This window comes from Rhopalosiphum padi, chromosome 4, assembly GCF_020882245.1.
Source record: "Rhopalosiphum padi isolate XX-2018 chromosome 4, ASM2088224v1, whole genome shotgun sequence".
NCBI classification, from domain to species: Eukaryota; Metazoa; Arthropoda; class Insecta; order Hemiptera; family Aphididae; genus Rhopalosiphum; species Rhopalosiphum padi.
This window is the reverse complement of record NC_083600.1, coordinates 32304732-32330048: the sequence shown is the minus strand read 5'-3', so window position 1 is coordinate 32330048 and position 25317 is coordinate 32304732. Positions and strand designations below refer to the sequence as shown.

At 32.0% G+C, this 25317-nt stretch overlaps 2 protein-coding genes across 3 annotated transcripts; one reads left to right on the top strand and one right to left on the bottom strand.

Moving 5' to 3' along the window:
* Nucleotides 1–731: 731 nt before the first annotated feature.
* LOC132929683 (MOXD1 homolog 1-like) lies at nt 732–25317 on the top strand. The gene is made up of 10 exons (XM_060995201.1): nt 732–1229; nt 11965–12120; nt 20027–20203; nt 20293–20376; nt 20674–20959; nt 22140–22420; nt 22903–23028; nt 23375–23559; nt 23895–24222; nt 24993–25317. Exons 1-10 carry the CDS (start codon nt 747–749, stop codon nt 25155–25157), a joined length of 2271 nt encoding a protein of 756 aa, XP_060851184.1. The 5' UTR covers nt 732–746; the 3' UTR covers nt 25158–25317.
* Nucleotides 13068–17979, bottom strand: LOC132929684 (uncharacterized). 2 transcript variants are annotated; one of them, XM_060995202.1, is made up of 3 exons: nt 17564–17979; nt 15633–15843; nt 13068–13686 (listed from the first exon to the last, which is right to left on the bottom strand). In XM_060995202.1, the coding sequence occupies exons 1-3, from the start codon at nt 17818–17820 to the stop codon at nt 13300–13302; spliced, it is 855 nt and encodes a 284-aa protein (XP_060851185.1). In that variant the 5' UTR covers nt 17821–17979; the 3' UTR covers nt 13068–13299. The 2 variants fall into 2 exon arrangements, with proteins under 2 accessions (XP_060851185.1, XP_060851186.1); XM_060995203.1 differs by lacking the exons at nt 13068–13686; nt 15633–15843 and adding an exon at nt 15979–16630.

The window sequence follows — 25317 nt, the reverse complement described above, 5'->3', positions numbered from 1 at the left end:
TTCTGCACTCATAAGAGTATTTTATCGATGCCACGTCGCCAACTGTGGGACTAAACCGGGGGCTATTATTTCATAAGATAAATACGCTTATTATTGATTTATATTATAATATCATTGTTAAAACGGTCGTTAAACGAAAATTCTGCGTCGACTGCATTGTCTCTCGCCACTTCCGGTTATTCTCAGACGGACTCGTGATGTATATATTAAACCATAATTTTTTGATATTATTATAAAATCAGCGATATGAAGCGACGAACACGATTCACCACGTCGTGCCTACTATACATTATAATATAATATACGTATTATATGGTCTCGTGTGTGCAGCCGTTAAACGAAAAATAAAATTATAATACGCCGTAGTCAACGTCGTCACGGTCGCCCGATGACCCTCGTCGTATGCCCGCGTCCGCGTCCGAGGGTTGTGCGGTAAACGTTTTCGCGGTGGGGGATGCAATTTTTTTTATTAAAACTGAGTGGAAAAAATTTCGTCCTCTCGTCATCACAAACACCGCGGGTAGGTTGACGCGGGATGAAAACCGTCGCCCTATTACGCGCACAACGACACGGCAGTAGCGGGCCGAGGGGCTATGTTACATATAGTGAGGTGTTCCGGTTTCGTTGATATTGTTATCGCGTTGTTCGGAAGCAAGAGACCATGTGCTCGAGTCTTCTGCCGGCGTGTTTGCGGGCTGAGCGGTGGTGGGGGGGGGCAGAGTGTCGATTGCCCGGCGGGTGGCTCGATGACGAGGGGAAACACGGCGGCTGCGGCTTCGGCTCGGTCGGCGAGGGGTTACGGTGGCGGCGGCGGCGGCGGCGGACCGGGCCAGGTGTTCGGTTCCGCCGAGCCGGCGAACCAGTATGCCAGTCAGTATGTACGCGCAATCGCCATGCCCCGGACGTGTGTGTTGTTGTTGTTGTTGTTGTCGTGCGCCGGTTGTGCGCGCGCCGCCGCGGCCACCGCGGCCACCGTAGTGTCACCGCCGTCTTTCCGGTCGGCCAACCTGACGGCGGCCGGTCTGCTGGCCGCCACCAAGTATGGCAAAACGGTGTTGGCCGGCGACGAGATCACCGTGGCCGCCCAAGAGTACGCCGACTGCGTGGTGTTCCGCGTGCAGGCCCGGACCTGCGGTTACGTAGCTTTGGGATTCGTCGATCCGATCGCCTCGTCGGTGGACGTGTTGCTCGCGTGGGTCGACGACGACACCGGTACCGGACACGTAATGGTGAGTTTCCTCCCCAAACAGGCAGGACGGCTTCGTCACATCCATCTTATATCAGTAACGCTGTAAGTCGTGCACGTGACGACGAGTCGCGAGTCGTGGACTTTGGTCACTCGGGGGCAGCTTTTGAGGGGGAAGAGCGTGTCGCATATATAGGTCGCCCGTTTCCCTTTAGCTTTTTTATTTTTGTCTTTTGAGTTCTCGCGATTGACCGTTGACCAACAAAAATGCATATTTTCAACGGTTTTTTTCTGTATGAATTTTAATTTTTCACGCAAATCTAGTTGATTGATAACAGTAACAGCTATAATATGGCGTAAAGTAATGAAAACATATAATTCACTGTCGCGGGGTTATTTACATCGAAATGTTACAGTAATAAACAGATAATGGCGTAGGTACGTAACGTATAACTACATTAACTAGTATCTATGGTAAATGTAAGAGTAGGTATTTTTTTTTTTAATTATGAAATGGTCTGAGAATAGAGAAATGCATAATCCCCCCCTTTCGAAAAAAGCTTAGCACACCACTGGTTTATAGTCGTGGTGAGACAAAGGCTCGCGAGAATAGAATTGATTCCCTCTTGAGTCGAGTTTAAACCGGTGTCAATCCTTGTATACTATACATAGTTACCTTTATGAAATTGTATCGCGAGGGTGCTATTTGAGAGGGGAGTGTTAGAGTGTACTTTGGCACCCCTATTTGCGCTGCGTCGTTTTGGCCTTCTATACAATTTATAAACGCGTCGACGACCTATGTATAAGAGATAAAATATAAAATATGTTATGAAAATTATAATGCGTATAAAATAATATATGTCTATGGATTAAGTTTATTTATTATTTATAGAAGTATAATATTATTAGTATGCACGACAAAAACTGTTTCCAACTTCCGGACTTTCCGATTTTATTAAAATATTAAATGTAAGACCACATGTGGTTAAAATACACGTTTACACTATACTGAAAAAAATGTGGTATCCAAATAAAAAAAAAAAAATTGGCCAGCTCAAATGTTTATTCACATTGCTAATGAACAATTCAAACGGCGCCACTGTTATACACATCGCATTCATTTTAAAATATTATTAACAATACGCTACTGTTGCAGGCTCCCCAAAATTAAAATATTATATTTTCGTTCTAATGACTATAATATTATCAACATAACCATCGTCGATCACCGTCATGTGATGTTTTCACTTTTTCGCTATAGCTTCCCCCCCGAAGGTTAGGTGTCACGTCAAAATATTTTGGCAATAATATTGTCGGAGTATAAAACTATTTCAGTAAAAACGTCGCAATCGCCGTCACTATAATTTATCGCGCGTAATTAATGCGGCGCGCTACGTTATCGAATTATAATATTATGCACAGTCAAATCCGCTTGATCGGGACACGTCGTCGGGCGATGATCTGTCCCGATAAACCGACGTATAATGTAACGAATACATTTGTTTGGGACTCTGCCGATTTGTCTTCACCAAGCTGTTTTCCCCATCATTCGGTGTCCACATTAAGCGGATTCCACTATATATATACGTAATATGTCATATTATGACAGATCGATTTATTTTGTATCGATGCTCTGAACGCTTTGTACTGATGATGTTCAACTAGTACAACTGTCGTCTGCCACTCGGCTATTTTAATCTTATAAAATATAATCAACGAGGATTATTCCTAAACTCGTTACACCACTTTCGACTACCACAAGCACCAAAGGCTCGTGGTGTTAGAAGGATGATGTCGAATGCTGATCATTGTGTGGCATTTTAATCTGCTGTCGGTCGGCGTCGAAACAGCGCCGGAAGTACCGATATCACACGCGTCGTATTAGCGCACACCTTTGTTATTATTAGGTTCGTTAATCCGATATTTAGAGTACCCGTATATCATTATATTTTATGGCACGTAATACCTTTATAATTTTGAATAACAGCATTGTCGTTATTCCTCATAGAATATCTGTAAACTGCGTATAAAAGCTATACCCGACATAACATACACTCGCGATATGCTCTATCCCACAAACGAGGTACCTATTGTTTCTAGCACATTGTATTTAGTGACAAAGAGTGCAGCTATAAAGTATAATAATGTATAATTCAATTTTGTCGGAAGTGTTTCGTGTTCTCGTCGCTGTATCAGTAAATAAAAAAAAATATATGTACCAACACTTTTACGTGTATATTATTGTAATCGATTGTTTGAGAAAACTTATATTATGTACAACAATTAATAGTGTATGCAGTCTATATAATATCAACTGCATTTTATAATTTTTGCTTATTTCAATGTTTATTTATTATAATTAGGCATTCGTTATTATAATTTATGAGTTACCTTTTTATAGTTACACATTTAAATAGAAATGCAGACAAACGAATTTGCAAAACTTTTAATATACATACTACGTACATAGGATACCTTAATATCGTTAATTAAATTGTGTAGGTACATAAACTATGCATAATACAATATACTATAATGTATACTGTATTTCAGGGATGGGCAACTCAATGCTACTAGAGTGCCAATTTTTTTAAAGTGATAATCTTTTTCTTGTGGTGTCGCCTCATGGGGTGAATCGTTTGCACATTACTTACCCCGAAAAGCGGGCCAGAGAAAGGAAAAATATAAAAAAGGTCAATAAACTTTACAATTGGTATTTATATATATTTATTTATAAATACTATATTATTATTATTAAGTTATAATAGTTCAATATTAGATAAGTACTCATATCTGCGTTTTACGATAAACATTAGGTATATCAATTTTATAAATAAATTTAGAAAAATCATAACATTTTATATTTTTATAAAGTAATTTGAAATGTAGTATGGGCCAGTTAAAACTGGTACACAGGTCGTCCGTTACCCATCCCAGCTGTATGTAGATATATTATTATTAGAAATCCGAAGATTCTTTACGTAATTTTTTCAGTTTTCTATACCTTAAATAATAAATACCTTTAGTAAGTTCTAGTTTTATCACATTTATAACTGTTGTCTGTGAAATTCCTAAGTGAAATTTAGTATTCACATTGCCAGTTATCAAAGTTTTTAATAATTGAAATTCTATTAAAACATCAAATTATTTCAATAGTAGGAGAAGTAAATACATTTTTATTTAAAAAATATATTTAAAGAAAAATACACAACATAAGCGTTTAATATACATATAACATACACAAACATAATTATGTGAGAAAAAAGTACATCGTGTCTTAAACTTAACAAGTTAAACCTGTCTTATATTTATTTATTTTTTTTCGTGTATTTAAGTATTAGTGTGTATCTTAGTTCTTAATGCATAACCGTATGATTCAGATATTCGATAATTGACCTAATATTCTCAGTAGATAGGCTACAAATACTGCAATACCCATTTAAAGATTTAAATGATAACAATTTTTTCTTTTAGTATTAATGATATTACAAAGTACTTAATAAATGTAAACTTACAATTTCTATTTATTATTTTATTTTTTATATTTTTTTTTAAACAAGTATTATAAAAACTCAATTCATTTTTTATAATAATACTAGATTTGAACGCAAATGTTTTTTTTTCAAAAAATAAATAAAAACTTTATTTACTTATTATTAGTTTTACAAAATTAAAAACCGAAAATCACGTATATATTTTATATTTTTGAATATAGCTGTTAAGTGCCTACTGGCTACTTGGCTACTTCCATGATTGCATAAATACTATAAATTATACTAAATTTTAAATATATATATTATATAGGTATACCTATACTGTTATAGGTTAATGAATCATTTTAGGTTATAGTATACAAATAAAAGTTAGTCATTTATTCTTATTGAAATAAATTACGCATTGCAAATTTCAAGAGTTTCGAACATTGAATAGTATGAACTAAAATATCGGTACGTATTGCACTTATTTTTGAAGTAAAATAACAAACAAAACTTAACTTAAAGTAAGCTTAGTAAAACTACTAGATACTCTAGATAAATGTTTATATACGATGAATTATGTTGTTTTGTATCCCTGTAGAATTTTAAATCGCATTACATGTATATCTTTATGGACCTGATGGAATGCACGGGAGTTCTTCATATATTATACACGTCCAAAACGTGCTTCTATTGGAATACATCGTACACTCATAAAATATACGACAACTTGTTAAACGCGTCTTAAAGCAATATTATTGGCGTGACAATCATTTTGATTAAGCAGGTATCTCTCTATTTTAAAGGTCGATAGGTAATTATTTACAAAAATACTACGTTCGCTTTAAGTTGCATTACATATTTATATTTATATGTATTATTTTATTGTTATTATTGCAGACCATTAGACTAAATCTCTTGTTGAAAAAAACCTAACACTCCAGGCGGTTATAGTGTATAGTGTCTACTGAATATTATAATAAATGATATGACAGACATTTTTTTTTCTTATTCCTTTTTGTCTGTTTTTTTAGCTAGATTTTTGTTATGAATTTTATTATGATACTATAAAAGAAAAAACAATGAACATTATTCAGTTACTATCCGTACCTATTTATGTATTATAAGATAAAAACCAGAAATTAACAATAATATTATTGTTGACGCCGTGTCCGATCCTACTTTTGGAAATTCGCGGTTATCGGACACGACTCGCAATGTGTTAGAAACGAAGAAGGTGACCCGGTATATGTATAAATATAACAAGAATATAACAATGTCGTAAATTGACACAAATAAATATAATATTAGGTCAACACGGGGCCCCAAAATAATTACAATAATAGCATATAAATAATAATAATAAATAACATCAAAATATGAATTTTACAATAAATGACCTGATTCAGATGGCGGCGCGATCCCACGATCCAAGCTGGCAATCTTCACTGGTCTAAACGTGGTTTTTCCTTTTTTGGTGTCACTGGACAACCAACCGTGCACACACGTACACCGTGTAGAGCTGAAGCAATAATCAAATAAGTCAACGACCGTAACTTTACGACGCAAACTTGCGGATAATAATAATAAGAAAAAGGCACATGGTTTTGTATCACCGTATAACAAATCGGACACAAAAGCCGGCGCGAATAATATTCACGGACAACGCGTTGACCGCACACGCGGTTTTGGCCGCACAACCCGGCACGAGGCGGCGAGCGGACGCAGCGGTGCGTCAGGCTCAACCGAGATTTCGTGTTCGGCGCACACGAACAAAAAACGGGCACAAGCCGGCACGGAACGGAACGATCCGACCGTTGGTAAAAGACAGCGACGGCCGGGCCCCGGACAACCGGTGGCCAGCGAAGCCGGTCGCTAAAAGTTCGCGCAAGCGCACCTCTGCGTCGGACGTCCGCGGGACGACAAACACACGTGTCAAACGGACACACCGTCTGCACCAGGCGCGGAAAGGCTCAAGCTCGAACAATTATTAAATATCAATCTCACGTTGTCTATTTGATTGCTAATTGGGTTCGTATTTAAAGAAGTGACGTAAAGTCGTGAGAATCTACTATAACTATCATTTTATTTTCAACTCGCTAAAAATAAAAAACTAAAATTATACTGCAGAATAATAATTTTTAGTTTTCACACATTAAAAATGTCACTATTTAAATTCAAATAGAAAGAACTAACGTTATTATTAAATGTATATTATTTTTTTAATATTATGGTATATGCACTACTTGTATATAAGTAGTCGTATATAAATAATGCATAAATGTATTACTAATAAAAAAAGCTATTTCTTGAATTGTAAATTGAATGCATTAAAAACTTTAAAAAATATACTTCATTTATAGAAAAATGCAGAATCATAATATTTAAAAAAAATATATAAAAATCTATCAAGTGTAAAATATTTTAAATAAGCATATAAATATATTAAATAACTTATAGTATACTAAAAAAGTCTGTATAGTATAGAAGAGAAAGGTGACTAAATTTTTTTTTTTTTTTTAATATATTATATTATTATTTAGTTACTTAAATCATAATAATATAAAATATTTCAGGGTAGAAGTCTCCCACCAGTCACTCCGCCCAGTCAGCTTCGAACGGGGTGTTCAAAGCTGACTACCCACTTCCCTACCATTCTTCCAAAAATAATATTTTTATAGGTACCTACGTGTGTTATCGTATACGTAATTATGCAAGTACATCATGCTTTGTAATTATTATTATGAAATCCAACATAATATTCATAACCGATATATACTACTAATAATAATAAGTAACAATAATATTGTAAGTATACCGGGCCATTGGGGTATAAAGGTTTGACATCATTTTTTTATATTAAATTATAATACATATATTATTATGTTTTATGTATACTTGTATTTTGTGCGCATATTATTATGGTGAATTAAAATCGGTTTGCCAATATAATATTATAATAATACTATGCCGCTCCCATGGACGTGCGCTGTTTAATAATGATAAACACACTACAACGGATTCGGGGACGTGCAGTCAACGTGGACGTCTTAAGACCTCAATTTTTTTCTGAGAGGAATATTTTATTCAGTTTTTAAAAAATAAATGGTGTTTTACGATAACGAGAGAATTGCACTGATATCCGCACTTATGTATATTATAAATAAACTCAACGAATTCTAACTTTGCTTGAAGGAAGACGCACAATTATAGTCACAGCTAATTATTATAAGTTATAACTTTAAAGTATCACCACCTAAGCCTTATACTTGGATAGTTAGATAGACGGTTTCATTTTTTTTAAATAGTAAGAAACAATGTATTTTGCGTTTATATAAGCAATTGTATTCACTGCAGTTAATCGATTAAACGGAATTCACATTTTTTTTCACTTTAGAGCATTATCATAAAACCTTTATGTTTACCGTCTAAATATTAATTTGTATATTGGTATATTTTTTGTATATTTTTACCTATATAAAATAAACAAAATATAATAATATACTTCAATAATTTTTTAATTAAACAATCTAATATTTTAAAACTGCAAGTAATATATGAAATATTAATGTTAATAATATTAATATGTTATATTATTCTAACAGAAAATTAATTGTATATAAAATATGCACTATAACTTATAAGCTACGATATAATATATTAATATCATTAATATCAGTATAAAATACAAATCGATATATGATCACAATCTTTTTTTTTTATATACGAGTATAAAAAACAACTAATCTTATGTAGACTTTAATCGATCATAACAGTAACACACGTTACCTATTCAATTATAAACATTACCAATTATATTATTATTTTAATTATTATAATTCTATCTCTTGTCTACGACGCATGTTGGTTTTATTTTTGGAACACATTAAGTATAGTATTAAAAATGTACACAATACAACACAATCTTCCAGCAGTTTCATGCGATATCATGGTTTTCCCGCATACCACGAGACATTCTTTTGATCCAAACAGCCCCCGCCCAACACCGTTCAGCACCTGCTCGATCGTAAAACGTTTTCATCGTGAGACTCATTTAATTGTCCTAGCGTCACCGATTCACCTTCAGACAACATTGCGCAGTTCGCACGATATAATAATATATACCGTAGGAAAACATGATAATGATATTATTATAATATCGTAGGAAAAAATAATAATAATAATTTGGGTTTGAACTTTCAAAGCACCTATCCTGTATAGTGTATAATATGTAGTTTATTATAATATAGTTACTACTTAACTAGGCGTGTAATCAAAACAGCAGTCATCGATTTCAAATCATTAAGATATTATGAAATATTTTCTAAACTCTAAATCGCTATATATAGCGGAGTCAGTGAATGCTTGTCTTGTTATTGTGATCAAAAGTAATATAAAATCATATACAAATTACAAGTACATTATAGGTATTTCAATAACCTATATAATACCTACAGCTACTAATGCTGTATATATAGCTTGGTAAGGTAATATTGTTGTTTTTTACGAATAAAACGACAATATTTTGATTTAAACGTAATCACATGTGTTAGACGATGTCATTCTTCACGGCTATTGTTGATAAATAATACTATTTTAGGTATCTATAATATTCTATACGATTGTCGTGCATCCGGAAATTAACGTGATATCTGCAGCCCTGCCTACCTTACGCTGTATAGGTACACATGTATAATATACTACCTATACGCATTATGTAGGGTGAATACGACTATATTAATATAATAATATACACTGTCCATCGTGTAAAGTTTCCATTGGCTCGGAAGATATTAGATTTTATTGTTATTATTATTCTGATTGTTATTAGTGAGGAAAAAATAACCACTTGTTCTTCCGTCATGGTGTATTAATGGCGGTTTTAAAAAGGGCACGCGCCAGTCTCGTGGAACATCACCACCAATGCAGGTGCTGGATGTAATCACGTCCGGTAATTTTTTTTTCTGTCAAACCTATTTGCTTGTAACGTATTTTAAACTCCGTTAATTTTTCAATGCCTCTTTGATATAACTACATAAGTAGCAGGTATATCAAATTCAATCAACGAATTTACGACAAAACTATATATTATTAGAATTTCGAATACTAACATGTTTAACTAAATTTGTTCAATATGTTAGCAAACTTATTACTAAATTTTAGTATAATATAAATGTGAATTCTAACAAAATATTATTTATAATATATATTACATAAAGTACTATTTACAATCCGTTGAACAGTGAAAACTTAAAAAAAATAAAAATATTTTTATGGAGTTAAAATACATTTGATAATCTCGTCGTTTTTATGATAATGTTAACTTGAGCTTTATCTGATTAAAAAGTATATATCTATCATACGTGAATTCTCTCAGTACTATGGCGGCAAAGCATGACAATGTACCTAAACATTCATTGATCCCTTTCAATGTAACTGGTTTTCGTATATCCCAAACCCAACAGTTCCCACGAGATTTGTTGATCGCGTTACAATACCTGGGGTCTTTTTCTCGTGAGAAAAATTTTATAATTTTATTATTGTTTTGAATGAATTCGGTGTTTTTTTTTTTTATTATTGTTATTACTATTACTTTACATTCGGTATTTAATACAATTTATGTAGTAACGGTTGACCAAGTTTAGCTATTCTGCTTTGTTAATTATTCTTGATAATAATACTTATTTTTTCACATAACTAAATTTGAAAACAGAAATCTTTCAAGATTTTCTTACATATAATAAACTATTACCTACATACTCAAAAATGTGTGATAAAAAAAAAACTATATAGTAAATATATTCTAATATACTTATATTTTTTAATTCAAAACATACTAAATAAGACAAATGTACAATTGTATATTTATATATGTATTTATAAATTGGTACAATTAATTATATATGTAAATTTTATTATAATTTATTAGAAGGTACTAAATTTGTTTAAATGAAAGTACTAAGTAGGTATCATATACATACGAAAATATCTCGTAAATATCTTATTGAAAAAAAATCGACAAGCATCTTTATTATACTCATACGAGAAAAAAATAAATCACGTTTACCGTAAATTGAAATAATATGTAGCATGGTCAATTACATAATTTATATATATATATATATATAATAATATATTCAAAGATAAAATCCAACAATCAATGAAATACATGGACATTTTTTTACTAAAAGTAAAGATTGAATAAGAACTAATAATAATAAGTAATCGATTAAAAAAAAAAAAAACATTGAAACATTGAATAACTGGATCCAATGTCTGTTAATTATAATTTATAATTTATAAAATATAATAATAAATATAGTTAATATAGCTAATTATAGTCAAGTAATACATTTATATACCACATTACTTTATAAAAGAATATTCGCTAAAATGTGTTGACATTTTGACAACACCAATAAATAAAATAAAGTAAGGTACTAAAACCAATCAAAAAAGACAGTTTTATTTTTTCGTTAAAAATAACGGTCAAACATCACGTAGGTACACTTATGTTTATTGTTACCCATATGGTTTTTTGAATTTAAGCTATACGAATGGCAAAATATTTAAATTCCGGTTTTGTTCTAATTATATTCCTTGTCTTGTGATGTATCACCCTCCTATATCATTAAGTATAATAATGAACATTAAATACCATATGTTTGCCATGTATGAATAATTATATAAGCACTTGTCAGTTGTTACTATCTTGGAATCGACTTTGTACTAAGGTATTATTATAAATTACATAATAATATATATTTAATTTGGTATCAAATATATAATAATACCGTACCCTTCAGTAGCTTGCGTGGGATATAGAATTCTTAATTTTATGTTTTCAAGTTAAAACGTTACGATGTTTTAATCTATCGGAGTGTATAAGTTATACTTCATACCATTGATAAAAAGTGTAGGTATTATGTATACTTTTTTTTAAATAGCTATGTAATAACTAATAACTAATAATATTAATATTGAACCTTACCAGTGTAAATCTTTTTTAAATAAACTTCATATGGGTAATTTTTTGTTATCATACATTTTAACATTTTTACTAACTATACTTATATGTTATATCTAATAGCTGGACTCTTAAACGTAATTTATAGGCAGGTAATTGTTATACACATTTTTATTATTAGTTTTTTTTTTTTTTAATGTATTGATTTCGTCATAATAATAATATTTATATAACAGTCAAATTAAATATTTAATACATATATACCTCTTTTTAAATGCGTCACGCGATATGAATGAAACCATGTGTTATTATTATTATTACTTTTTGTTACACAGGATATGCATGGCAAAACTGAAACAGGTCTAACACCGGAAAAGGATGTGAGCCAGGACTACGAACTACTGGCTTCCTTCCAAAATGGCTCTCATATATCCGTCGTCTTCCGAAGGGCTTGGGACACCTGTGACGCACACGACGACGTGGTATTTGGGGTATGTATTCGTAATTTTAAACCTGTATTTTTTAAGATATCGTTCGAATCAAATAATAATTTATGTCCGTCGAGGGTGTATAGGACCATAAAACCGGTTGTATTATGTAAAAATAGCTTTGAATAATAGTAATAAAAACAGTAAATTACTTAATGAATTACTTAATAATGGGAATTTGTTGAGATAGGCTTGTAGCTTGTTAAATAGTTTTATCGAATTCCCATAGCAATATATTTTTCAATAAAAATGCATTTGAAAGAATTGTATACCTAAAAAATAACGTAAGGTAAGTAACATGCAATGTGTATATTTCCCTCGGAACACAGATTATAACTTACTGTACATGTATAATACAGTGTGTTCATTACTACAATATTATTTAATGTAGGTACCTAAACATTTTTGTTTGTTAAATTTATTGTGTAAAAATACTTAATGGTTTAACTATGTTACAACATTACTAAATTATTAAAAATGAATATAAATCTTGGTAATTAAATATATAATATATATTTTATTCATTATATAATATTGGATGATAAAAGAAAAAATATTTCTAATAAGATCTGGTTTGTCTTCTATAGGAAAATTACTTCGGGGTAGGATAGGTTTTATTATAGGTTTAGATTTTGTTTTCACCGATTTTTAAATGGAGAAATCTCTTTTTTTATTCAGATTATTGCAAAAGTCTTTGGATTGATTGACAATTACCATGTTGATAGGTAGAGTGATTCTGTATTAATATTATGTAGCTCTTTACATTAGCAGGAACCAAAGGAATTTTAGTAATAAATACATGAATTTATTTTTGTTTGGGAAGTAATGTATTCATAAATATACCTATCATTACATTAAATATAATATAATATATAATATAATAATGTATAATATATTTAATCTCGTATGAAATGTTCATACAATATGCATATAAATTTAAACTGGAATTTATCAATAAACCTCGGAATAGATAGTTATCTATAAACTAGAATATTCACAATATTTATCAAATAATTATGCAATAATGTCCGATAACAAAGAATAACAATAACAAAACTCGATAGTTGATAGTTTGTGTCGGGTTTAAATCTACTCGGAAAAGATATACAAAAATATGTGACAAGAAAAAAACTTAGAACTATATTAGTACAAAAAATATGCTTGAGTATCTTATGGTGTGTATCAACGGATCCGAATTTTTCTTCCCAGATAAACGATAGGAATTTCGGGTTTCAGTACATCGTTGTCGGTGATCTTTAAGAAATCGCGACGGTTAAGAAAAGCGTAGTAGATCCGAGCACCGAAAACGATGAAATACATCGCGAATATATAATACAAATAGTATAGGTGTCGGGCGTAGGCTTTCGACGAGAGTAACGACGACTTTCGGACGGCCAACAGCACTTCTTGCGTTCGGTTACCGTCGACATAACACGTGTAATTACCGGAGTCGTCGCCTGTGAGTCTGACCAAGTACAACGTCCCGAACGTGTCCACCAATGCCCCTGACGTGTCGTCGGCGGTGGACTCGGTTTCAGTCAACAGAAGTCCATCTTTTCTCCACGTCACCTGATCCATAAACAGACGCAAAAACTAATTAGTTATAAGAATAACAATAATGGTCAAGATTACAGAATTAGTGAACAACGATGTATCGCAATAATTTCGTTATACTATATGAACAGCTGATGCTACGGTTTATTATACCTATAACAAGCAATATGCTCGTATTTTATGAAATAGTATCACTATCTATTCTGGAAACTATTCTGTAGGAAATGTAAAACTTAACACCCACCAAAATCGGAAGGTATTTTTTTAAACTACATAACACGTTATAGCCGCTGTCACATTGTATCTGCAAGCTATCTCCAATAGTACACAAAACGGTTCGATTTCTAATGATTTAAAAAACAGATATTTTACAATTAACATATTATGCTATCGGTATCATAATATACTCATAATATCGTCATGTCCAACAAATAAAAATAATCATGATTGAGGTGTTATTTAATATGTTAATCACGTTTTTCTATACGCGCTTTGAAAATTGTGTTTTGTATAAACTTCTTGTTAATAATAAATGCAACACCCTTTTTAATTATTTCGATAACCACAATTGGATAATTGTGGAAATGTCATAAACTCATAACGTATTATTCATTACTAACGTTATAAAACAATCAAATAAATCGATCAAAACAAATAAAGTAAATTATGACATAAAACGTAATGAACAAAATAACTAATACTAATTTTTAATTAGTTTAAATACTTTTTAAGAGCCATTTCCACGAGTAATGTGTAAAAAAACAGTTCGAAAATGGACTGTAGCGTGAACAAAAGAATAAACAATTATTAAACAAATTAAAATAAATATTGAAGATTGTGATATAAATGCGGTACTAATTACTAATACAATTATACATAAATTATAAAATATCAACGATTTACAACGTTTGCACAATACATAAATGATTAGGTTATAAATGATAATGTGATACTCGTCCACCGAATGGTCTGTTAAATATATGGTTTTGCCTACATTTCCATTAAACATATTTCAATAATTTCATGTCTCCGTTCACAGTTTGCAATATTATGGTTATCATGTATCAGTAACAAACGATACAATAATAATTAGTCATCAATCGACCAGATAATTAAGGGAAATCGCTGTCCTAATATAATCATTACGATTAAGTGTTTTATTTCGAATTGTTAGACTTTTGCGGTTTAACGACAAACGAAATGTGTACGATAATGACTTCGATAAATATCTATAAAAAAAAAAAAAATAATAATAATGCGAAGAATGCACACGCTCTTTGAGCGGTTTCCGCGGTATTCGTTATATTAGAATGTGGCCAAATGCATTTTGATTACCACTATAATATAATACACTAGACGCGGCGGTTATTGTTTAATATACAGTTTGGCTGTGGTTAAATTTACAGTGCATCTGCCGTTTGACTAAATAACAAGTATTTTTTTTAGGTGATTCTTTAATTTCATATACTTAACTTCAATGTTACATCTTGAATGTATATATTCAATATGGAATACTGATAGCGCGTGCTGATTAAAATAATGTTTTATTACTGTGTAGGATAAAATAATTAGGTAGATATATCTTTATAGTCGCGTTCGCCGCATACAGTTAAGCGAATTAAATTCATCGGTATAAGATCTACAAAATCATAGCTCTGTGCGATAATGATTTACTGAAATCGCCGCCAGTCCTATCCTCTATACAACACCACCTTACACATCATATCATCACAGGTACGGATCCAGAGCAAAGATCTGGGGGGGGGGTGCAACAATAGTTTATAGGTACTTTATTCATAATTTAAAAATTTAGATCTGTAGAATTAAAAAAAAAAATTGAAAAATAACATGGCTGGGCCCCTAAGCCCCCCTGGATCCATCCCTGTATCATCATATCAAACCAAGTATAATATTTATGGTTTGTCATCAGCTCTCGAAATCGAAGCGATATACCTACTTACCTTTTTATCGGCGGTTGCTTCGGCGCACACCAATGTCAAACTAGACCCTTCCTCTAGCACAAACGTGTTCCTGTACTTGGGAAGTCTGCGCTTGTTTGAAATCTGGCAGTAGGCGTAACAGGTTTCGGAAAGCAAAAAGTCGGGCAACTTGGACAGTTTGGCTGCTAGACCGGGCGAAACCGACATCACCGCAGCTGGTAGCCTGATCGATCTGAAAGCTCCAAAATGATTCCATATAATAACAATCGTAAACGTAAATTTTGTACGGTCTACCTTTAATGGTGGAAATAAAGTCATTTATGTAAATTATTATAACGTAATGATTGCATTCTGTTTTTGTAAAATCTTTTATTCAAATATTACATTTATATATTTTTTTTTCGATAAGGATATATTATTACGATTTTGATAGTAAACTCTGATTTTGTAAAATCTATTTTGTATGGATTTAAATTTTATTTTTTTCGCCTCCTCGGATATGGAGTATTGATGCGAGATTAGACAAACATTTTTTGAGCCTGTGATAACATTATATACCGTTCACATATATATAATATTACCTACAAGCCACGCGGATACCATCGTCAAAACAGACCCGACAAGCAGCCCTTCGGTACCGCTTGCCTGCACATCCGTCGCAAGGGCCCCATGAATCCCAGTCCACACCCATTTTCCGAACTCGTGGAAAAGCCTTCGTGACAGGCGTTAAGTATCGCGACTCATACTGCGTCCATCCTGCCATCGAATCGGCCGTCACCGCCGTGACGTCGGTACCGGGCCGTCCTCCTGTGTTTGCCGGTAGTAGGTCGAGCGCAAACTCGACACTTTCGTCAGTCCCGAGACCGGAACACGAGTACCGGCCGATGTCAGATGAAGTCAAGTTCCGGATTACCAGACGATGATCGAGCATCATGTACACTCGGTTCGACTCTATCGGTTCCGACATACCCAGCACTACTTCTTTCCGATCCGCCGTGGTGCCGTTTGAATACAACATTCTACTTCCGCAGTAGCAGTGACCGCGGATGAAAACAACCACCATCAAGATAATTATAAGACTATATTATACGAGTATAGCTTATATAATTTACAATAATATGAGATAAATGGATCTTTTCTAAGGATTATATTATTATAATAAGTATATCCAGGAAGTAATTTGGCAGGAAAAGTAAATATTATCACGTATAATATAGGAACCAAATTAATTTGAAATCGTAAGGTGTTTCAGATTTATAGCTTGTAATAAAGGTGCTCAAAAGCGCAACGACAGATGTCAACTGCTTTTTCAAAATATAATATACACAATACACTAACAGAAACACTACACTACACTATACTCTAATTCAAAATACATTTCTATTATAATTTTTTTTATGGTTTCTGATTATATTTCCTAATATTATAATAGCCTACATACAAGTATAATGTCTGTGGTATGGTCGATTCCTATAGGTAGTTAATAAATGTGCTATATTTGATTGTTCTTAAATAAATATTTTCCAAAAAATGATATGATTTTTAGAAAATATTGTTCCCAAAAATATTTATTGCGTCAAGACAATAATTTCTAATCTTTGAGCCTTTGTGTTGCAGGCACGTATACGGGGGAGAAGGGTTTAGGGCCCATTCATCCCCTCCCCCCGAAAATTTTAAAGTATAGGTAATAGGTATATATTTATAATATAACAAAAACTCACTACACGCTTTTTAGTTCATGCATTAAAAATATTTTAAACTCCCCCCCTAAAATTGATCCTGAATACGTGCTTGTTGTGTTGACGTGTTATTTAGTGCACACCGTAGACTTACGCATTGGGTCGAATGGCTACAGGTTTCGTTGTACGTTTATTATGTCATTTCTTCTGTACACGTCTGAAGCTAAGCTATAGCACTAATGTTGCTATAGTAATATTATAATAATATTGTACCTGTGCGAAGTATACCAAAACCGGGCCTGGCCTTTATCCCTTTCGCCACAATAGTTGCACAAGAATGCAATGTCCGAGCCCAGAGGCGCGTCTACGATTCTAACTCGATCTTCATTGCGTCCTTCTCGAGACTCGACCCAAGGCCTGTCTGCGCACATTTCTCGTAGATGACAATCATTAAAACTGCCGTCTGACTGAACGAGCTCGACGATGGTGGTGGCGGTAACGGAGAGGAAGAGTAACGTTCCTTCGACCATGTCAACGACGGGGCGGTGGAGGCGCCGAAGAACGAAAATAATTTATGTTTTGTTCCCTTCACCAAGACATAAAACTATAAGCAATACTATAACGTACAAACCGTATTATATGCAAACGTGGACATTATGACGACGTGATAGGTACGTTTTCTTGGCAACGGTCGTCGCGCGAACGTGATATGAATGCACCACGAGGAGTGTCATCATATGATATAATAATATAATATACCTAGTCAGTAATATTATTAATAATAATAATAATAATATCATTCGTTTCGGACCGGTACGTCTTTACAAAACAATTGATGCGGTCGATGGCCTTCGATCTACATACGAAGAGTTTGGTCAAAGTGTTTAACGCCGTACAATCATAATGATATTATAATGAAATACTCAATGTAGATAGGTTGTATAGGTATATACGATATAGCGTGACTCGTGGTTGATATCATTGCAAATAAAATTAGCATATAATATTATATTATTTATGTCTTGTTTCTTTTACATTACAGTGATTAAGATATATTATGCGTATAAAAAAATTTGTCCATACATATTAATATATTATAAAAATGTATCTTTTCAACTGTTCACATAATAAATTATTCTTAAATAAGTTTTTTAAAAATAAAATATCACGTTATACCTACGTTTCATGCATAGATAAACTTATTTCAGCTTCAGTTATTACTTATTTATACAAAATAATATGAACCGTAACCAACTATTAAAAAATGGTACCTACCTACCTACCTATACATTATTAACGTTAAATTTGACTTTTGTTAACGCTTATCGCTGAACATTTGAATTATACATGCAGGATTTAATAAATTACTAAGATGTATTATTGTATATATTTTTTTTAAATAAACATAATTCGTGTACAGCTTAGATGTTAAAATTAAGTATATACGTTTAGATGTACTAATCACAATCATTTATGATACAAATTTATCATCATACCGTCCTATTAAAATAAGTGCCTACTTAGATAATATATAATCACCACTCACCATACGTTTTATACTATACATGACGAGTATGTACATAGAAATAATATGGTTTACTCTCACAATGCCTGCGGACCGGACAAGTCGACAATACACAGTAAAATGCGAATTTTGGTTTAATTTAAAATCCTGAGAAACAAATGTGAAATAATACCTCACATAGTTATTATTACATTGCATATTTTTTAGTTCTCCACAATATACTCATTAATTTCCGAGTTCCTTGAACAAAGTATAACCACTAACTATTATGCTTTCTTAAATTGTTTTTTTTTAAACTAAAATTATTTTTGTTATTTATAATATTTATAAATTATTTGTTCAATTAAAATAAAACTATGTTTAAAATAATAATAATAATAATAATAATGGTAACTACCATTCTATATATTGTCTATATTTACATTAATATGTACAAAAGAACATATATATTATTTATTTCATCTGATGAATTCCAAAGAATCGTGGGAATTTTTATATTTAAGTTTAAAATGTTTAAATCACTAACGTCTATCTAAGACGAATCTATGTAAACTATACGGAAAAAAATAATTTTACCAAGATAACAATCAGGGATGCCCTGTAATTTTGTTCACATATAAGTACTTATCGAAATGCAAATATCTAAACAAATGTATACCAGGTACTGGTACATTGTATACTAATATATTGTATTTTCAAATTCTTTACGTTTTATCTGCTGTATTTTACATTAATGTCATGTATCTTAAATGTAAACTTTAGAAACGATTTGTATGAATGCATTGGATAAAAAAAAAACAAATTTATTATATTTTTTAGACACTTTTACTGTTTTAATCTAGTCCCCACTCTTCAATAAGTTAAATTAATCTTTATAAGAACGTTTTTCACGAAATAAACAATAATTATAACAACAAAAGATATAAATCTAATAACATTAATAATATAAATTATTATAATGTAGGCATAATTGTTACAAGTATACAAACAAATGATTATCAATTATAATACACACGTGTAAATATATGTATTTTATGTTGACGAATTAATTATTAAGATACCTATTTACATAATTATTGGTTAAAGTACTAAATTATTTATTAAAATCTGATCTATTTCTAATGGGTATACAAACTGCTGAGTTATAATAAATTAGTTAAGCGCAAATGTAATGGGAAAAAATATTGATAGAAATTTGTGTATGTTTGTAGAACGACACGATGCGTATGTTTTGGACAATGAGCGATCGAGATCCGATCGACAGACAATATACTGATGCATTAAAATTGGGCAGCTCATGGAAAGGTACTCAGAGTTTCCATCCGAAAGGCCCAAAATTCAAACCGACCACGGATAACTACAAGAGATGGGACGTCACCATGGATAACGTAATCAAATGAACATAATAAAACTTAATTAAATATTGTATTGTGTGAGGTTTATTAATTTTTATTTTTTATATTACTTTAAATTTTAGTTACGTATTAAAGACGACGTTGACACTTTGTACTGGTGCAAAATTTTCAAAGCTCCGATCTTTAAGAAAAATCATATTGTTGGGGTGAGTTTATAATATTAACATCTTATAATAAAAAACAAATGAAATATTTATTAAACCAAATACGTCCCTCGGGTTTACATTTTCGTTACCTATACTTGGAATAAATTCTAACAAAATCACATAACGTAGTTACTTACACGTTTGTTACTGTAACTGTACTATACGTCTATACCCAACACTGAATTATATATACATATATATCAGCTACAATACATATTACAACAATTTTATATTATATGTAATTATATATAAACATATGAAAATGTTCTGAGATACGACTTTTGATCACTTCTGCAGTTTGTGCCTTTGCTGAACGACGACACGCGTCATCTTATCCACCATATGATCGTCTATGAGTGCTACGGTGGTTCGGACATTATGGAAAAATACGTGACGTTGAAAGGCGCTCAGTGTTACGGCAAGGGCATGCCAGACGACTGGAACAAGTGCGTATCGCCGGTGGTCACGTGGGCGATGGGCTCGGACGGGCAGTTTTTGCCGGATCACATTGGCGTGCCAATTGGCGGTCGTGAATTGTACTACATGTTAGAAGTGCACTACGATAATCCCACGCTGAAAAAAGGTATAACAACAATAATAATATGATAACATTGATATTATATTATACTAGCTGAACCTACACGGCGTTTTTACTCCTTTTTAACACAGGCTGTTTTGATCAAATATAAAATAAAGGTCTAAAAATAACTGTGTCCAATCGTAATGATAGTTTTTCTCGAGTCAATTAAATTAAACATTAACGTAAGTGTTGAAAATTAAATAGTAGATACCTAATAAAAAGTAGCCTATGATCTTGCTGAATCTATTGGTGAAAATTTCATAAAAGTCGGTCAAAAACTGTGGATTTATATAAGAGCTATCCGTTTTAGACTTTTGGTTATATAGTAGATATTATATTTATTACGGCGTTGCTCATAACAATTCAAATAATGCCAGTGTAATTACTGTGCCTTAAACTCCGTTAAATATAAACTACACATATTTTAACATATTCATATGAGTGGTTTTGATCAATTATAAAATATAGGTCTAAAATAATTATTATATTCAATTTTAATGGTTACTTTATTTTCTGTAATTAATGGCAACCATATAAAAATAAAAATATCATTTTTAGAGAGTTACTCTTTGAAATACAAAATTTAAAAATTATGGATATAGAATTACTTATTTACCATTAAATTTCAAAACCATAAGTACGATAGTTTTGTATGGCTTATACACACACACACGCAAAAATAGTTTTTTAATTATATCGCCTATTATTGATTGTATGTATGTTTCAAACAGTTTACTTTACTGAGTATAGCAGGTTTTTGCTGTTTAATGTCTTACATATGTATATATTGGTATTTGGTATATAGCTATTGAATACATATTATAATTGTTTCAGTATAATTTTTCATCAACTCTGAGCTGAACACAAAATAATATATTGTAAAGGTTTTTAAAAGTTGACATTTTTCCTCGAAAATAATTGTTTTGGAAAACTATGAACAGCTAAACATAAATAATGAAATATAATAGTATAGTCAGGTAGATATGAGTCTATTATTAAAACTAGGGTTTATTTAGAAACACAAAATTATATGTTTTTTATTATTGTTAAAATATTAAAACAATCATCGTCGCGTTTAATAATACTCTATTTTAGTATTCATATGATAGTGTTTATATTTTACTCGCATATATATGTAAACAATAATCTACTATCGCCGTTTTTATACAATTTATTATTTTAGTAATGGACAACTCGGGCGTTAGAGTGTACTACACGGACGTTTTGCGCCCCAACGACGCCGGCATCATGGCAGTAGGCATGGCCGTGTCGCCGATGCACATCGTTCCGCCGAAGCAAGTTGCTTACAAGACGGCCAGTCTATGCGACAAGGACTGCACGAACGTCATATTCCCGGAAAGAGGCATAAAAATCACGTCCGTCCTATTACACGCCCACATGGCGTCCAGGCAACTCAAACTCCGGCACGTCCGGCACGACCAGGAAATGGCTACCATCGCACAGGTATCTTATGCATGATTATAATATTATTACTATAGTATTAGTGAATTAAAATAGAGTTATATCTGGATATCCGGGTATCCAAATCAGGATACCAACCAGACAGTATATTATAATTTATAATACTCATCAGCACTTACGATCACTTATAAAAATAAATAGTTCGAACTCTTAATCTATTAAGTTTTATTAATTATCGTTAAATACATCAATTTAATGACTATTCGTTTTACTTCAACACTAATTGTTGCGACGTGTTTTGCGAGTGATTACAAAAAGTTATTTTCCTAGATTCGATATTATTGTCTACTGTCTTGCCTTATATTGTGTAGATTTCCTATTCTAATATTGCCAATATATTGTAGTAGTTTTCGTTAATTTTCGTACATGTCTGTCCATCATAATAATATGTCAATATACCTTAATACCTATATGCCCTATGTATTATAAATAAATATAATAACTATACATTATTTTATGTAAAGGACGATCGTTACGACTACGATTACCAACAGGCGAGAGAACTGTCTAATGAAGTGACTGTGTATCCCGGTGACGAACTTATCACAGAGTGCGTCTATAATACGGTCGATCGTCCACATTTAACTCACGTACGTATAATATTATTAAATGTTATTTGTTAGGTGTTCAATACCTTTATGGTTTAATTGTAACTCGTTATTCCAATTACTCACGAGATTATCATTCACTGACCGGTATATCGTATATGTCACTATATAAATATCGTTAAACTATTCACGGATAGCATTAGCCGACTCAATGTATGAACACCATATCGATGTCGTGACAATAATCGATTTTTACTACAGTATGCTATATATTATTGTAATTTGTATTATTTGTAATATTATGTAGTATAAGGGTGATGAAAATACTAGTGATTCCGTGTCCGATGTATGGAATCTAATTTTAATTTTTACGTTGGTGGTTTTACAGGGTGGTTATTCGACCAAACAAGAAATGTGCTTGGCATTTGTCACTTACTACCCGCGTACGCCACTGGCAAGTTGTTTCAGTATGACGCCGGTACCGTTCTTTTTCGAAACATTCGGCGTCCAACAGTTCTTGGACTACAACATGGAAGGTGTGGAGAAAATCTTCTTAAAACTGGCTGACAGCACGTAAGCAGGATTCATTTACCATAAATATTGTCATAATATTTTATGTTTCTTGTCATTTCTTGTTGCGATTGAGGACATTTGCATAATAATATAAACCAACATTATTATAAATAAATGGATTAATTTTACTACATCATCTTAGAAAGGTGGATAAATTATAATAAATTATAATATTCCGCTTGAAATTATTTTAAGAGCATTAGGTTTGGTCACTATATTTTCTATCATAACTTCACCTCCATACACACACGCATACCCTACTCCTATCATCCACTATAAATAACAAAATAACAATAGATTACGATGTGGAATTACTTAATTATTTTTTTTTAAAGGACTAAAAATCCGCCTTCTCAAACTACTACGACCACAACAACGGTGATGCCAGCGTTAAACAATGAGAAAATGTTGAATGAACTCAACCAGGCGCACATTGCATATCTGATGAAGCCACCGTCCTTCACAATCGACGACGGCAACGAACACAATTTGTTTAGGGATTTGGAAATCATGGAACCCGTCGAATTTCAGAACAAAACGTTTCAACAACATTTGGACAACTTGCCATGGGAAGATAGCTTGTTGACAAAAAATATCGAAAGGCGATTGATCAATGGAAAACACATGACGTTCTGCCGGCTACACAACGATACGTTGGCCTTGGTAGGTTTCGTTTGGACGATTGCTTTTGTGGTGTTCTGTCTAAATTAACAGTCTGTGTCTGTCTACAAAAAAAAAAAATAATAATAATAATAACCTTGGTTAAATACCTACATTATTATATAGGACATAGGTATTATCGTTGACTTCGAGTTTGGCCGATATGGAAAACCTGCTCGTAAACTTATGCTATTGTGCAATCGTAAGATATATATAAATATACTATGAATTATGATAGCCTTTGTTTGAAATATGGGGGGAGGTGAATATCTTTTCTTAAAAAAAAAAATTAGCGTAACCCTTTAATTATATCGTAATTGATGACATTTACGGAATTAATAATAATGTACGCAAATTATTATTTAGAGTTTTGCATTCTCTTATAATTATTTTTCAAGCGCTGGTGATCACAGGCAACAATCAATATTATCTTCTGACAATCTGACCACTGAGTGTTAAAATACCAAATTTTCATCATGTATATAAAATATATACTGCATACATTATATTATGTAGGTACTTAGCTATGATACGCGAGTTATGAATAGTTTATTATTACTCCATCATACAAATTCATAATAGATCACGATTCACAATGGCATAGGTTTCTACTTAAAACTTATAATGAAAACTAGAAGTCTAAAACATTTTTATGCAACAACTAATCATTGATAAATTTTTAAAAAAAATTCGTCGTTTTAAAAATATTAATAGTATTATGAGGTAATGCGTCTATTATTCTGGCACTAATTTGTTATTTTAATGATTTTCAGATGATGAATACGTACTTGTTTCCGAACTTCACAGCATACGCTGAGCCAAAGACTTCAACTGTTGGATGTGTACCGTTATCGAACAAATTCAAAAACTCTGCTTTTGCAGTACAAAGTTCCTACGTATTTATTTTATTAAGTATCGCACTGATTTATGTATTTTAGGAACAAAAATAATAATTATTATTATTATAATACCTACCTACATGAACCTCTCACACACGTTGTGGTCGTAGATTTAAGTACATTTTACCAAAGTCACATTTTTGTTTATATTTTGTAATTTTTTTTTTAATAAACTTATCATTTTGAATTTTGTAAATAA

Bases quoted from the DNA above. Each gene is read 5' to 3' on its own strand.
- LOC132929684 (XM_060995202.1), bottom strand. From the start codon at position 17,820: ATGGTCGAAGGAACGTTACTCTTCCTCTCCGTTACCGCCACCACCATC. The intron at 15,844-17,563 runs GTACAATATTAT...TGGAGCTTTCAG, and splicing joins TTTTGGTATACTTCGCACAG to ATCGATCAGGCTACCAGCTG. The intron at 13,687-15,632 runs GTAAGTAGGTAT...TTTATGGATCAG, and splicing joins AAGCAACCGCCGATAAAAAG to GTGACGTGGAGAAAAGATGG.
- LOC132929683 (XM_060995201.1), top strand. From the start codon at position 747: ATGACGAGGGGAAACACGGCGGCTGCGGCTTCGGCTCGGTCGGCGAGG. The intron at 1,230-11,964 runs GTGAGTTTCCTC...TTTGTTACACAG, and splicing joins CCGGTACCGGACACGTAATG to GATATGCATGGCAAAACTGA. The intron at 24,223-24,992 runs GTAGGTTTCGTT...AATGATTTTCAG, and splicing joins ACAACGATACGTTGGCCTTG to ATGATGAATACGTACTTGTT.